The 12947-nt window shown below is 44.9% G+C and overlaps 1 protein-coding gene across 2 annotated transcripts in view; it reads right to left on the bottom strand.

The window, feature by feature from the left end:
- The window catches only part of MLXIP (MLX interacting protein), a 56788-nt gene extending 46850 nt beyond the window's left edge, over positions 1–9938 (bottom strand). Inside the window, exon 1 of one of the 2 annotated variants that reach the window (XM_083589942.1) lies at positions 9389–9938. In XM_083589942.1, the coding sequence (XP_083446068.1) occupies positions 9389–9861 (473 nt within the window). In that variant the 5' untranslated portion in view covers positions 9862–9938. The remainder of the gene's footprint in view (positions 1–9388) is intronic. The other variant, XM_083589941.1, reaches the window with a different exon arrangement.
- Positions 9939–12947: the final 3009 nt, after the last annotated feature.

Genomic DNA, 12947 nt, shown 5'->3' on the forward strand with positions numbered 1-12947 from the left:
GCACGAGAGCTGACCAAGCGGCCGGCAGGGGTCCATGGGCCAGTTAAACAACCCCCATGAGCCATTTGTGGCTCATGGGCCTTAGGTTGCCAACCCCTGATATATATGAAGGCAGCCCTGCTTAGCGAAATTTTTAATGTTTGATATTTTATCGTGTTTCTACTATTCTGCTCAGAGCTGTCCAGAGTGGCTGGGGAAACCCAGCCAGATGGGCAGGATATAAATATTATTATTATTATTATTATTATTATTATTATTATTATTATTATTATTTCCTGCCAAAGAATTTTACATGAACGACAACAAGTGTAATTGTGCATCTGAAACCCCATGTTTTCTCTCAACTGTGGCTTTTTACAGAATGATAAGCTTTGCAAGAAAGAAACTGTAGGAAAAAAATCAAGGAGAGCTCCTGTAAATGCTTCAGCAATGTGAATTTTGCAAGGGATCAGCAGCAAGTGGGCGGAGGAGGGGAGGTGGAGAAAAGAGAAGAGATTTAACATCTATTTACAGGCAACTGTTTGTTTTGGGTTGGTTAAGTCTGAGATGGTAAAGTTTGAGAAGTCCTTGCTTAAAGAATGCAACGCAGACCTCTCAGCCTTTGTTGACCTGCTGCTAGGGACACAGCCCATTTAGTATTGTAAACTTCTTGCCTTGGTTTGTTTTAGCATAGCAGCACAATCCACAAGCACCCTATCAAGAGCAACACTTTTCTGCCATTGGGAGAGAGAGCAGGCAGTTCTGTCAGCACACAAGCAGGCACTTTCACAAAGGATTCCAACTAAGAACATATGCAGACTTTACATGAAAATGTTAGCTATCTGATCCTATACCCACTGAAGTGTCTCTTTCAACTACCCATTTTGGCTTTATTTCTGTTAAATAAATCAAGGCACGGTGTAATGTGTTGTTATTCATCTGAGGTTGTATTTACCTAATTTTAAGACCTGCTAAGGAAGAGATGATTGTCATTATGCCCTGATACGTAAAACCACAGAATTCAAGGAGGGTGTACATGTAGCAATAACAGTCAGATTGTGCTTATTCCAATTCTAATAGTAATCGTCTGTGTAGCTACAGAAACAGAAGTGCCTATATTTTCACAATATGCTAGTATTGACTGAGCCCTCCTCCCAGAAGGAAATGCAAAAAAAAATGCCTAATAGTTCTGGGAAATAAGTATTGCACAAGCAGGAAAGAAAACACTTGGAGCAGCTCCAGCAATGCAAAATGGAACTCAGCAACAGCAAACCCAGTGGTACCAGACTTTGTGGGCAGAAGTCCAAGACCCTACTTAGGAGAATGAGCAGGTGGGACCCCAAACACAGCAAGGCTGCCATTTTGGAGTAGGTGAAGTCAGCATTCAAAATTCCCCAGGCGCACTTTGCAACCAAATGAAGATGCCCGGGCCTGACATCTCCACCATCTGGGGGTACATGCCTGGCCTGGGGATCCTTGGATCTTCACTGTTCTCACACACTAGCAACACATTCTGTAGAATTTTATCCATTTTATTTTATCTGCACAATCAGAATGAATTTCAGGAACGAAAAAGTTGTATTGAAATATATAACTTTTGAGTCGTCTGGCCAAAAAATGGGAACGAGGCATTCCATTTTGGTGACTGAAACCCTGGTTTAAGGAGCCAATTGCTGCCTAGCTTATATATCTGAGTTTCCAACAGTGGTGAAGTAATACCCACCTACTGTCTGAAGAGGGGCATTCCAATAAGGCAATCAAGTCCAGAGTCTAAAATTACCTAACTGCACCATTTTCATTTACTACTGTTTTCATTTCATATTGTAGTCTGAAAACAGATGGGCTCTGGAATGATAGGGAATGACAAGCTCCACTAGAAGCAAACATGTCCATTACAGCGGATATAACAGCTTCAATAAACAATGTTGTGATTCCTGTGTTACGCAACTTTTTCCTTTTCAAGCAGCCACTTCATCCACAGGGAGGATACTGCTCAGAATATTGATGCTGTGTTCTCATGCCAAGGATTCAATCCCATCAAGCTCAGGAGGACTTGGTTCCATGTAAAAGGTAAGGTAAAGGTGAAGGACCCCTGGACGGTTAAGTCCAATCAAAGGCGACTATTGTGGCGCCCATCTCGCTTTCAGGCCGAGGGAGCCGAAGTTTGTCCGCATGTGGAGTCATGTGGCCAGCAGGACTAAACCACTTGTGGCGCAACGGGACAACGGGATGAAAGCCAGAGCACACAGAAACGCTGTTTACCTTCCCGCCGCAGTGGTACCTATTTATCTACTTGTACTGGCATGCTTTCAAACTGCTAGGTTGGCAGGAGCAGGGACAGAGCAACAGGAGCTCACCACCGTTGTGTGGATTCAAACCGCCAACCTTCCAATTGGCAAGCCCAAGAGGCTCAGTGGTTTAGACCAGAATGCCACCTGTGTCCCCTTGGTTCCATGTAAAGAAGCATAGAAACAGGATGTGTATGAGGTACCTAGAGTCTGCAGGCTGAAATCCTACTTTAGGAACTGTCATGGAACTGTCAACAGCACTTCATCCTAGGGAGGATGCAAACTGATCATCCAGTGCATGTCTCTGTCCTACACAGGACCTTCTGTACATAAAGCATTTTCAACAAACATGTGTCCAACCTGTCCATGAAGATTGCTGAATGAGATTATGCACTGTCTCTAGGAGGCTTAGCCCATTGATGAACTGCTCTTACAGAAGGACACAATTTCTACTGTTTAATAGAAAACAATATTTCTGAAGCATACAATCATTTCTTCTTGTTCACTGTTGCCCCTTCTTGGACCCTAAACCACAGAAACACAGGTCTTTTAATTTCACATGCACTATAAACAAGTCCATAGTTCCAGCTCTGTAGGAACAGAGATACGGGCCTGACCCACAGCTGGATGAGACAACTAAAGAATCCCAATATAATGCTCTAAGCTCTTTGGTGAGAGATTGGTAGGTACAAATGTACCCAAAGTAAATAAATGCAACAATAAGCCTAATGCTTGCTTGGCACAGACTCCAACCACGGCAAGGTAGAATGATAAATTTATCATACCCAAGACTCCAACCACTGCAAGGTAGAATGATAAATTTATCATACCCAAAAAACGTAATATGAACAGTGCAATCAACTTTCTTTCCTTTTAGTCAGATCTACTGCTTTCTATTATCTTTTTAAAAATATTTACTACACATAAAATGCTCTGCTAGTCTTTTAGGCTGCTTCCCAAACCACTTCCTGTGAAAAACTGCTCACTTCAGGGGTTAATGCTTTGTCTAGTTAATGACAGATTAATCTCCCAGAGGTAAGCTGGCTAATCAGGCAGGAAAAGTGTCAGTCAATTTTTCCAGCATTACCTTCACCTTCACCAGAAGGAGATAACAAACCACATGATCCAATGGTTGGTTTCGCAGAGACCATTGTCCTTCCTTTTCTACTGCTGAATCCCGCTTCTGTACATTTTACAGGGCTAAGGTTAGTAAGCTGCTCCTTTTACAGGGTAAAAGATGCAGCATACCAAATCCAGCCTTGTTCCTAAACTGCACACAGGAAAAGGAACAAGAAGAGACTGTTCTTTTTTAAATTACCTACTAGCCTCAAGCTGTAGCAGCCTTACAAATAAGTTCACAAAAATTACCACACACAAAAAAAGTCACTACAGTGGTACCTCGGGTTAAGTACTTAATTCGTTCCGGAGGTCCGTTCTTAACCTGAAACTGTTCTTAACCTGAAGCACCACTTTAGCTAATGGGGCCTCCTGATGCTGCCATGCCGCCGGAGCACGATTTTTGTTCTCATCCTGAAGCAAAGTTCTTAACCCGAGGTACTATTTCTGGGTCAGCGGAGTCTGTAACCTGAAGCGTATGTAACCTGAAGCATATGTAACCCGAGGTACCACTGTAGTTCTATTATTCCACATAGTTCTAAATGCTAGTTATTTATTAACTAGAAGAAAAGGGAAAAGAGACACAATCAGCCTTTGTGATACTTCCCTACCAAACTACTTGAAAGCAATTCTTCTTTGCTCCATGTGGCCAGCTGCATGCAAGCAAAACTATCCTACACAGCTTTCATACTGAAAACCTCCATAAAGTTGAAGACTTCAGACCAGGACTTCTAAGGCCTGGAAGACAAAATTTGTTTGTACCTGATTGGGGGGGGGGGGAATGTGATATTTTCATTCTGTTTATATATTTTATTTAAGTACAGGATTCAGCTTTGAAATCTACTTCCTTGGAAATTATGTAAAAATAAATTTTAAAAGCATAAGCATAACCTTGAAGCTTCTGTGGGCAGCAACAATTGGGCATGACAAGTTATCAACGTTCGTTTTGGAGCCATTGGCCTTTTAGCTCTGAAGAATTTGTTTCCAAATAAAAATGTAAAGGTAGCGGGGGGAGGAGTAAGAGTAAAGTAAACGTGCCTTTTTCTGCACATGTTCAACAAATAAAAAACTGACATGGTAATATTATATTACAACAATGTCAGTGGTTAGTATGCAAACCTGTGAAGAGTCTACATATCCTTACCCAGTGAATGTTGATCTAATTAAAGTATTTTACCCATTTTCCAATTTCCTGGAATATGACGATAGAAGTTGCAACAGCAAAGGGTCTGTACTAAGAAACTATTGTGGAATATGCTTCTGTGGACAACAGGCCACTTCCGTAAGTTGCATGAACTGTTATCCTGAGTGATGTGATATATATATATATATATATATATATATACATATATATATATATACACACATACATATACACACACACACACACACGGGGGGGGGAGGGAGAGAGATGTGGGGGACAGGGAGGAACTGTAAACAGTATGGTTTGAATTTCATTTTCCTATGACCATGGCTATAAGCAATTAGTCTTTAAGGTGCCCCAATGCTTGTTCCCGCCCTGCCCTGCCCCCACCCCCAATATTGAGAATTTTCTGGGAAGTTATCCATTTCATTTTTTTAACCCACCCTCACAGCACTGAAATCAACAACAATAATCATAAATAATAATTTCACACATCATTTTAACCCAAAATTTATAGGAGCTAGGTTTTGTTGATATCCTGGTCTGGGCAACCTCAACAAACAAGATTCAGAGGGCTTACACTGATTAATCCCAGTGTTAACATCATTCCTAAAATATAACCATCAGCCACACATCTATCTTAAGCAAAGTCTCCTTACCAGATAAGATCGCCTCCAAAGCACGCAAATAGATCTACAAAGTAATTTCTGCTCGCTATATGAACCTGGTACATTACTCTACCTCAGTATAGGCTTCTGTTTGCTGCATATTCTAAAAAGAGCTTACACAAATCACAAGCAATATTTACACACCTGTGTTAAGAACAAGAAGGGAAAACATTCTAACAATATTTTGTGTCACTTGAACATTACTTTGCCTCTAGCACTCTCTTTCCATAACAGGAGGAAAGGAAGTAGTAACACAATTTCTATGCATGCATAGTTTGGGTAAATCTGAAGTTAACAGAACCCTTCACAAAATATCTTGCAAGTTTTCATTAAGTGAGGGAGAATCACTGTTGAAAAGCATTGTGAGACAGTGCATGCCTACGGACACCTATCTAATCCGGATCAGTCACAATCTTTGATCCTGTTGTGATACTTTGATCTTTAGGCAGTGTAGGCAAGGAGAACAAAATGTTCCTACAATACTTTGTAGAGGTAGATAAAATACTTTCTAGGTCTCATTACTGTAGCAGATTGAATTTAGCACACAATGCACAATTTGTGTACTACAGTACTAGCTTACAACAATGAAACGTGTCCCTCCTACAACAACAGGACAGTTTCTCTTCTGAAATACTAGCCCACTTGGAAACAAAATGCAGCTGTAGCCCTAATAGTCCACCTGACACACTGTATTTTGGTATTATTGAAAGCAAGTTTGCTTTGTAACTCACTGCCTGGAAAGCAGCCCCACAAACTGGTCTTGAACATCAGAGCAGCACTGCTGGATGAGGCCAAAGGTCTACCTAGTCCAGCATCCCTCTCCCCATAGTGATCAGTAAGATGGCTATGGGAAGCCTCCAGACAGACCATGTGTGCAACAGCACTCTCTTGCTCGTGGTCCTCAGCAACTGGTATTCAGAGGTACACTGCCTCAAATGCAAAACACAGCCATTATGACTAGTAGCCTTATCCTTCCTGAATTTGTCTCGTCTCTTTTTAAAACCATCTCCATATCTTGTGATTGCAATGTGTGAAGAATTGCTTTTTGTCTGCTCCGAATCTCTTGCAGGAAGAGCAAGTTTTATCCGCTTCCTTCACACCATGCACACAGACCTTTATAGTGGCTGCACACATTCCTTAGTTCTCTTTCTCCAGAGCCCCAAACATAAACTTTCCTTGCAAGGAAGTTCACCAGTCCCTTCGTAGCCCTTTTCCACACCCTGTTTTTCTAGCTAGATTACTGGTTTATGCGCCAGCTCCAACTTCTGAAACAGACAGTCTAATGGCAGACTTTAAAAAAAAGCAAGCAGACACTGTTTTAAAGTTATAAAAAGTTTGCTCATAGTAGTATGACAACAGACCTTATGTGCAGGCAACAGAATGCTACTTGGTCTACTCCAACAGGGCAGCTCTTGCATTTGTTACCACATCCAATTAGCTTAGCACAAATTTACATTGCAATGTTGAGCAAATCATGTTCCTGAGGCAAGACGAGAATTACCCAAGAAAAAACAGACTGTAATGTAAATTCCCAAAAGTTGTTTCCATTCTCTCATGGAATTCTAGACCTCTATCAACATAGCTTTTGACACTTCAATCTCTCAGTTAAAAGAATTAATGCATACAAAGGAAAAAGCATGGTAAAGAGAAAGCACACTCTTTTCTTGCAATGGGCAAAAGAGGAGTGGAAACCAAAACAACATGCTGACTTGGAGAAGCTTGAGAATTTCCACCATAAACTTACTTTTATAGCTCTTTTGCAAAGAAGATTTGCCGTTAACTACTTTGGCTAATTTGGGGTCACACCCAAGACAATTGTTGATACATACTTGAAAACTGCTACCTTGCAAGAGAAGACAGAATCTCACATTCTTTGCAACACAAATTCAGTACATTTTTTTAACGTCTCCTCCTACACTAAATCAGCCCCCACTTGCCCCTCTCACAAGCCTCCAGAGCAGGCTTCCTCAACCTTGGCCCTCCAGGTGTTTCTGGCCTACAACTCCCATGATTCCTAGCTAGCAGGACCAGTGGTCAGGGATGATGGGAATAGTAGTCTCAAAAAACATATGGAGGGCCGAGGTTGAGAAAGCCTGCTCCAGAGAATACAGGCTTCCTCTCCAGTGCAACACATCTTCCCCTCACAGTTCCTGGGTAGTTAGAGCAGGCATAGGCAAACTCAGCCCTCCAGCTGTTTTGGGACTACAACTCCCATCATCCCTAGCTAACAGGACCAGCGGTCAGGGATGATGGGAGTTGTAGTCCCAAAACATCTGGAGGGCCGAGTTTGCCTATCCCTGAGCACAATTTGAATATGATGTTAAGGACAGGCACCATCTCTATAGGTCTCCGTCCCTTACTTTTTATGACATGCATTGTTTTTACGTGTCTATATAGGGAGGGTTGTTCAGCTAATAAGGGTGAGGGGATTATGGAGCTGGGGACCATGGATTTTATGAAAGGCCCCCCATTGCCTTCTCCGCTGCTCATCAACTGCCACTGCTAACCTACCTCACAGGGTTGCTATGAGGATAATCCTACCTCATAAGGGCTGAGTATGGAGTAACCATGCTCCAAGTCTTTACAGGAAGGCTGGGATTTATTTTTTAAGTATTTGTATTAACAGTATTAATCAATGGTGCAGAAGAATGGAAGCACAGCTCCATGACTTTTTTCAGAACATGGCAAATGATATCATGTGACAGACGGCAAGGGCAATTGGAAAGCAAGGGAATGAGGTGGTGATGAGGCTTCCAAGTTTTACTACTTTTTGTAACACATTAGCACAGAGGAAGTGAGAGCATGAGAAAATCAAGCAGAGACTGGACTCCAACTCCCATCAGCCCTAGCTAGCAAGAGCAACAGCTGAGGATGGTGGGGGTTGCAGTCCCTGGCGTTCTTTGTACAGGCAATCACAATGAGCTCCTACAGCTGAAAATTTACCACTGCATGCCAACTGGTATCCATTTATAACCAACGTTTTGATACATAAGCTCTCTATGAACTAGTGAGCACTCTATTAATACAAAAAAGCACACTCAATCAATCAGAACAAAAAACCCCAGTAAAATCGCTTCCCAAGATTAGGACACCCCATGCCCAGTGCTTGCCCAGTGACATGGTTAACTCTTCTCCACAGGAGTTGCATGCAGGGCGGCAGCACTCTGGACTCTGTACTGAAGGGGTGGCATTAGAAGATGCTCACCAACCCCCAGCCTGCTGCACACACATCCACTCACAAGCAAGCCCCATTATCTCCAAACAGACTTTGGTGGGCCAGTAACCATTTCTCAGCCTAGCCTACCGCACAGCTGCTCATTTGACCACTTCAACTGGCCCTACTGTAGGTGCCACTTAATACTTGTTTAAGGCAGCAGCACCTAAACTTTGGAACTCCCTGCCTAGTGAGATCAAGCAGGCGCTTTGATCTCTGACTGCGGAGGCTAATAAAAACATGGCTGCTTAGACAAGCCTATCTGGATGCTTAAAAGGTTGTGGTGATTTTAATCTGTTTTAGGATTTTAACTTTTGTACGTTTTCACAGTAGCATTGTGAGTTTCCCCTCGGTTTTACCGTTTTACCTTTCGTAAACCGCTTTGCGAAAGAAAGAAATTTAACCGTGGAGCTGGGCTTAAATCTTATGAGATAAATAAATAAATAATCACCACCAGGTTGTTGTGAGGATCAAATTGGGGCGCCTTGGAGAAAAGGTGGCTGGAAACTAGACAACAAACAAACCAAGGCTTGCTCCAACTAGCCAAAATAAGATCAGTAGCAGCAGCAAATAACAGACGCTCCGAGTGTCCCTATTTTCCCGGATTCACAGAAGCCATCCTGATTTCTGATTCGATCCCACAATGACCCTCTTTTCCTCAGGACATCCCTATTTTCATAGGGAAAACGTTGGAGGGTCTGGAGTTATGGGACCCCCCTGAGCCAAGGCCATAAGTAACTATGCACCCTTCAGAAGGCAGGTTTCTCTCGTTTAATGTTTTATTAACATTTGTATATGTGTTGGAAGCTGCCCAGAGTGGCCGGGGCAAACCAGTCGGGTGGGCGGGGCATTTATTATTTATATTTATATTGTCGTTGTGCTGCTGCTGTTATTATTAATATTATTATTATGATGACCACCCCTCTTTCCATCCGAGGGCATGCAATGCGGGCGGCCTTCCCCGGCGCCCCCTCCTCACCTGTAGGCGAGGCTCATGCACTCGAAGAGCTTGGTGAGCGAGGCGTCGATGCTGAGGCGGCCTCCCCCGCCGCCCTCGCCCGCCGCGCCGCCTCCCCCGCCGGCCCCCGCCGCCGCGCCGAAGCGGTACGTCTGGCAGGTCTGCTCGTTGACGGTGTCGAAGTCGTAGCCCTTCTTGGGCGGGTGCTCGCTGTGCGGAGACGACACCATGAAGTGGCCCGAGTGGATGATCTGCGCCGCGACGCCCGACCGCTTGCCCGGAGCCCGCCGCCGGCCGCCCCCGGGCGGCCCCACCATTCCGCAGCGCCCGCGAGGGGCCGCCGCAGCGCCGCCAAGCTCGTCCTCGCTGTCCTCCGACGAGGAGAGCCCGGCCGCCTCCGCCCGCCGCGACAGGGGCGCCGCGGCCCCCGGGGCGGGAGAGGCCGCCTCCAGCCCCGGGAAGCGGCCCGCCCTGAGGAACACGCCGGCCGCCATCGCACAGCCGCTAAAAGAGGGCTCTGTCTGCCCCGTCAGGCCCGGCGCGGCCGAGTGGAGCTCCTCGGCCGGCCCGCCCCGCCTGGCCCCGCCTGCCGCTCGGGCCGCCGCCTCCGCCGCCACCTCGGCCGGGCTGGGAAGGGGCGGAGCGGGGCGCCTGCCAGCCTCGTCGGCTGAGCGCGCCCTGCTGCTGGGCCTCGTTCCTGTCAGGCGGCGTGTTCTCGCCTCACGCAGCAAGGCGGCCGATAGGGATTGGTTTTATTCATTAGACTTGTGTATGCCGCCCTCAGCATCTTAAAAAGTAGAGACATCACCTTGCCAACAAAGGTCCGTATAGTTAAAGCTATGGTTTCCCCAGTAGTGATGTATGGAAGTGAGAGCCGGACCATAAAGAAGGCTGATCGCCGAAGAATGGATGCTTTTGAATTATGGTGCTGGAGGAGACTCTTGAGAGTCCCATGGACTGCAAGAAGATCAAACCTCTCCATTCTGAAGGAAATCAGCCCTGAGTGCTCACTGGAAGGACAGATCCTGAAGCTGAGGCTCCAATACTTTGGCCACCTCATGAGAAGAGAAGACTCCCTGGAAAAGACCCTGATGTTGGGAAAGATGGAGGGCACAAGGAGAAGGGGACGACAGAGGACGAGGTGGTGGGACAGTGTTCTCGAAGCTACCAGCATGAGTTTGACCAAACTGCGGGAGGCAGTGGAAGACAGGAGTGCCTGGCGTGCTCTGGTCCATGGGGTACAAAGAGTTGGACACGACTAAACGACTAAACAACAACAACATGCCGCCCTTGCTCCGCGGATCTCAGGGCGGCTCACAGCACACAAACACAAGAGGGAAACAAGAACAAAGCGGACCCATCACCTCCCCGCCCCCAAAGCCAGCCAGAAGCACATTTGCAACTCCCAGCAACTCGAAAAGCGACTGTAGATGGAATGAATGAATGAATTTATTAATACGGTCCTAGACCAGCTTCAACACACACAATATCACAGATCATAAAAAATATCAGGAATACAAGGGACAATATGCAATAACAAGAATTTAAATATAAAAATTAAAATTAATTGTTAGCGTGCCCCCTGTAATTAACATTCAGGGGATTGGACATTATGGGACACCACTTGCTTCCTGCGATTGATTGCAGACGCACAGAATTTAGCTACATTTAATGTAGTCTTGGGCTTCTTGTCCTCTAGCAGTAGTTTTAGACTATAGTATTCCGATTCTTTCCTAGACTTTTGCAAAACAGGTGTAATAAAAGTCAAACATATATCCTCATAAAGACAACAACGTAATAGTACATGTGAAGCAGTTTCAACTTCCAACGAACCACAAGGACAGACCCGTGCTGTGTATGGTTTACCCTCAAATCTGCCCTGAAGTAAGGCAGAAGGGAGAACGTTAAATCTGGCGAGGGTAAAAGACCGTCTGTATTTGGGTACCTGAAGACCTGACAGATAGTTAGCTGTAGATGGAAACAGTAGATGGAAACTGTAGATGGAAACAGGCGGCTTGATGCCACACTTGCCAACTTGAATAAATTATGTTTTTTGGGGGGCGGGGGTAAACTCCGCCCCACATAATCGAGCAGATGAAATGGTGCACACACCCCATTTGAACAGCAATGTCCATCAACTGGGGGGGAGGCGGCCCCCTCAAATATTATATTGGAATTGGCTCCTATCATTGGCAGCAGCCCCACTGATCTAGGACACGCAGCGTTACATTTAAAGCATATTTGAAGCAGTGCCTTTACCGCAGAGAATCCTGGGCACTGTAGTTTACCCCTCATGGGGTCGCAGCTCCCAGCAACCCTTCAGCAAACTACCATGCCCAGAGCACTTTGAGGCAGGGAGGGGAGAATGTGCATGCAGTCTTGCATGCAGAATGTGCTAACTTAGCGCCATCCATTTTAATGGGTCTGCTCAAAGTATGACTTTGGCCGCATCCGCATCATACATTTGAAGCTCTGGGATTCCACATTAAAGTTACAGTTCTCTTTCCCCCACTTGGCCCCCCTTTCCAGGAAACTGGGAATTTTAGCTCTGGGAGGGAACTAGGGGTGTCCTAATCACTCTCACTTCACTACAGCTCCCAGAATTCTCTGAGGGAACACTTTATTGTTTAATGTGGAATCATAGCACCTTTAATGCATGGTGTGAATGTTACCTCAGTGAGACACAACCCAGCCAGATTTAAAAAGGCACTAGCTGAATTGTAACACAGGAAGGTTGTTGGCCTAGGGCAAAAGATCCTATGGGTGGGGGATAAGCTATCTTGCCTGTCCAAAGAATTCCATCTATTTTATTTCTGCTGTGTGAATGGGTCCTGGTGCCCTTATGAATATGGAAGGTGCCTTTATTTGTAGTATTTAAATTATCGTTATTTTATTGTATTTTTTTATTGTGAATCACCCTGAAGTATGTTTGTGTGAAGGGTGGCACATATAAAACTTAATATTTAAGTGTCTCACTAGGAGGAGTGGTGTTGGCAAAGCAACCTCTTCCAGTTGTCAGTAAGTTTGTGCCACAACTCATGGGACAGTGTTCCGCAGAAGCGGCCTTATTAAGTCTATTTGCAGCAAAAAGAAAAGGGACATAGTGGCTTAGAGCACCTCAAAGGGTAATTTATTAAAGCACCAGTTTTAGTCCCCCAAAGCTTTCAACACAAAAGACTTGTCAGCCTGCCAAGGTGCCACAAGACTTTGAGTGATCTGTACCACCAACCTACAGGTAGCCTTATAGGCTTGGTCAACACTGAGATCCTAGGTATGTTTACTCAGAAGTCCCATTGGGATAAATGCCTTACTATCAAGTGCTTAGACTGCAGGAAACTGCCTTAATGTAGCTAGACCACAGGCCCATCTAGCTCAGTTAACCATATACAGAATGGCACCAGCTTTTCAGACCAGGTTCCTTCCCAGCCGAACATGCCAAAGACTGAATCTAGGACATTCTGGATACAAATAATGTTGCTGTATGTTGCTTACTACAGTCCTTTCCTAAGGCACGTGAAAGCTATCACACTCAAACTTTTGAATCAACTAATATCTTATTCAAAAGATTGTTCACACAGCA

Source organism: Podarcis filfolensis (genome assembly GCF_964270895.1).
Source record: "Podarcis filfolensis genome assembly, chromosome: 16".
In the NCBI taxonomy this organism is placed as follows: Eukaryota; Metazoa; Chordata; class Lepidosauria; order Squamata; family Lacertidae; genus Podarcis; species Podarcis filfolensis.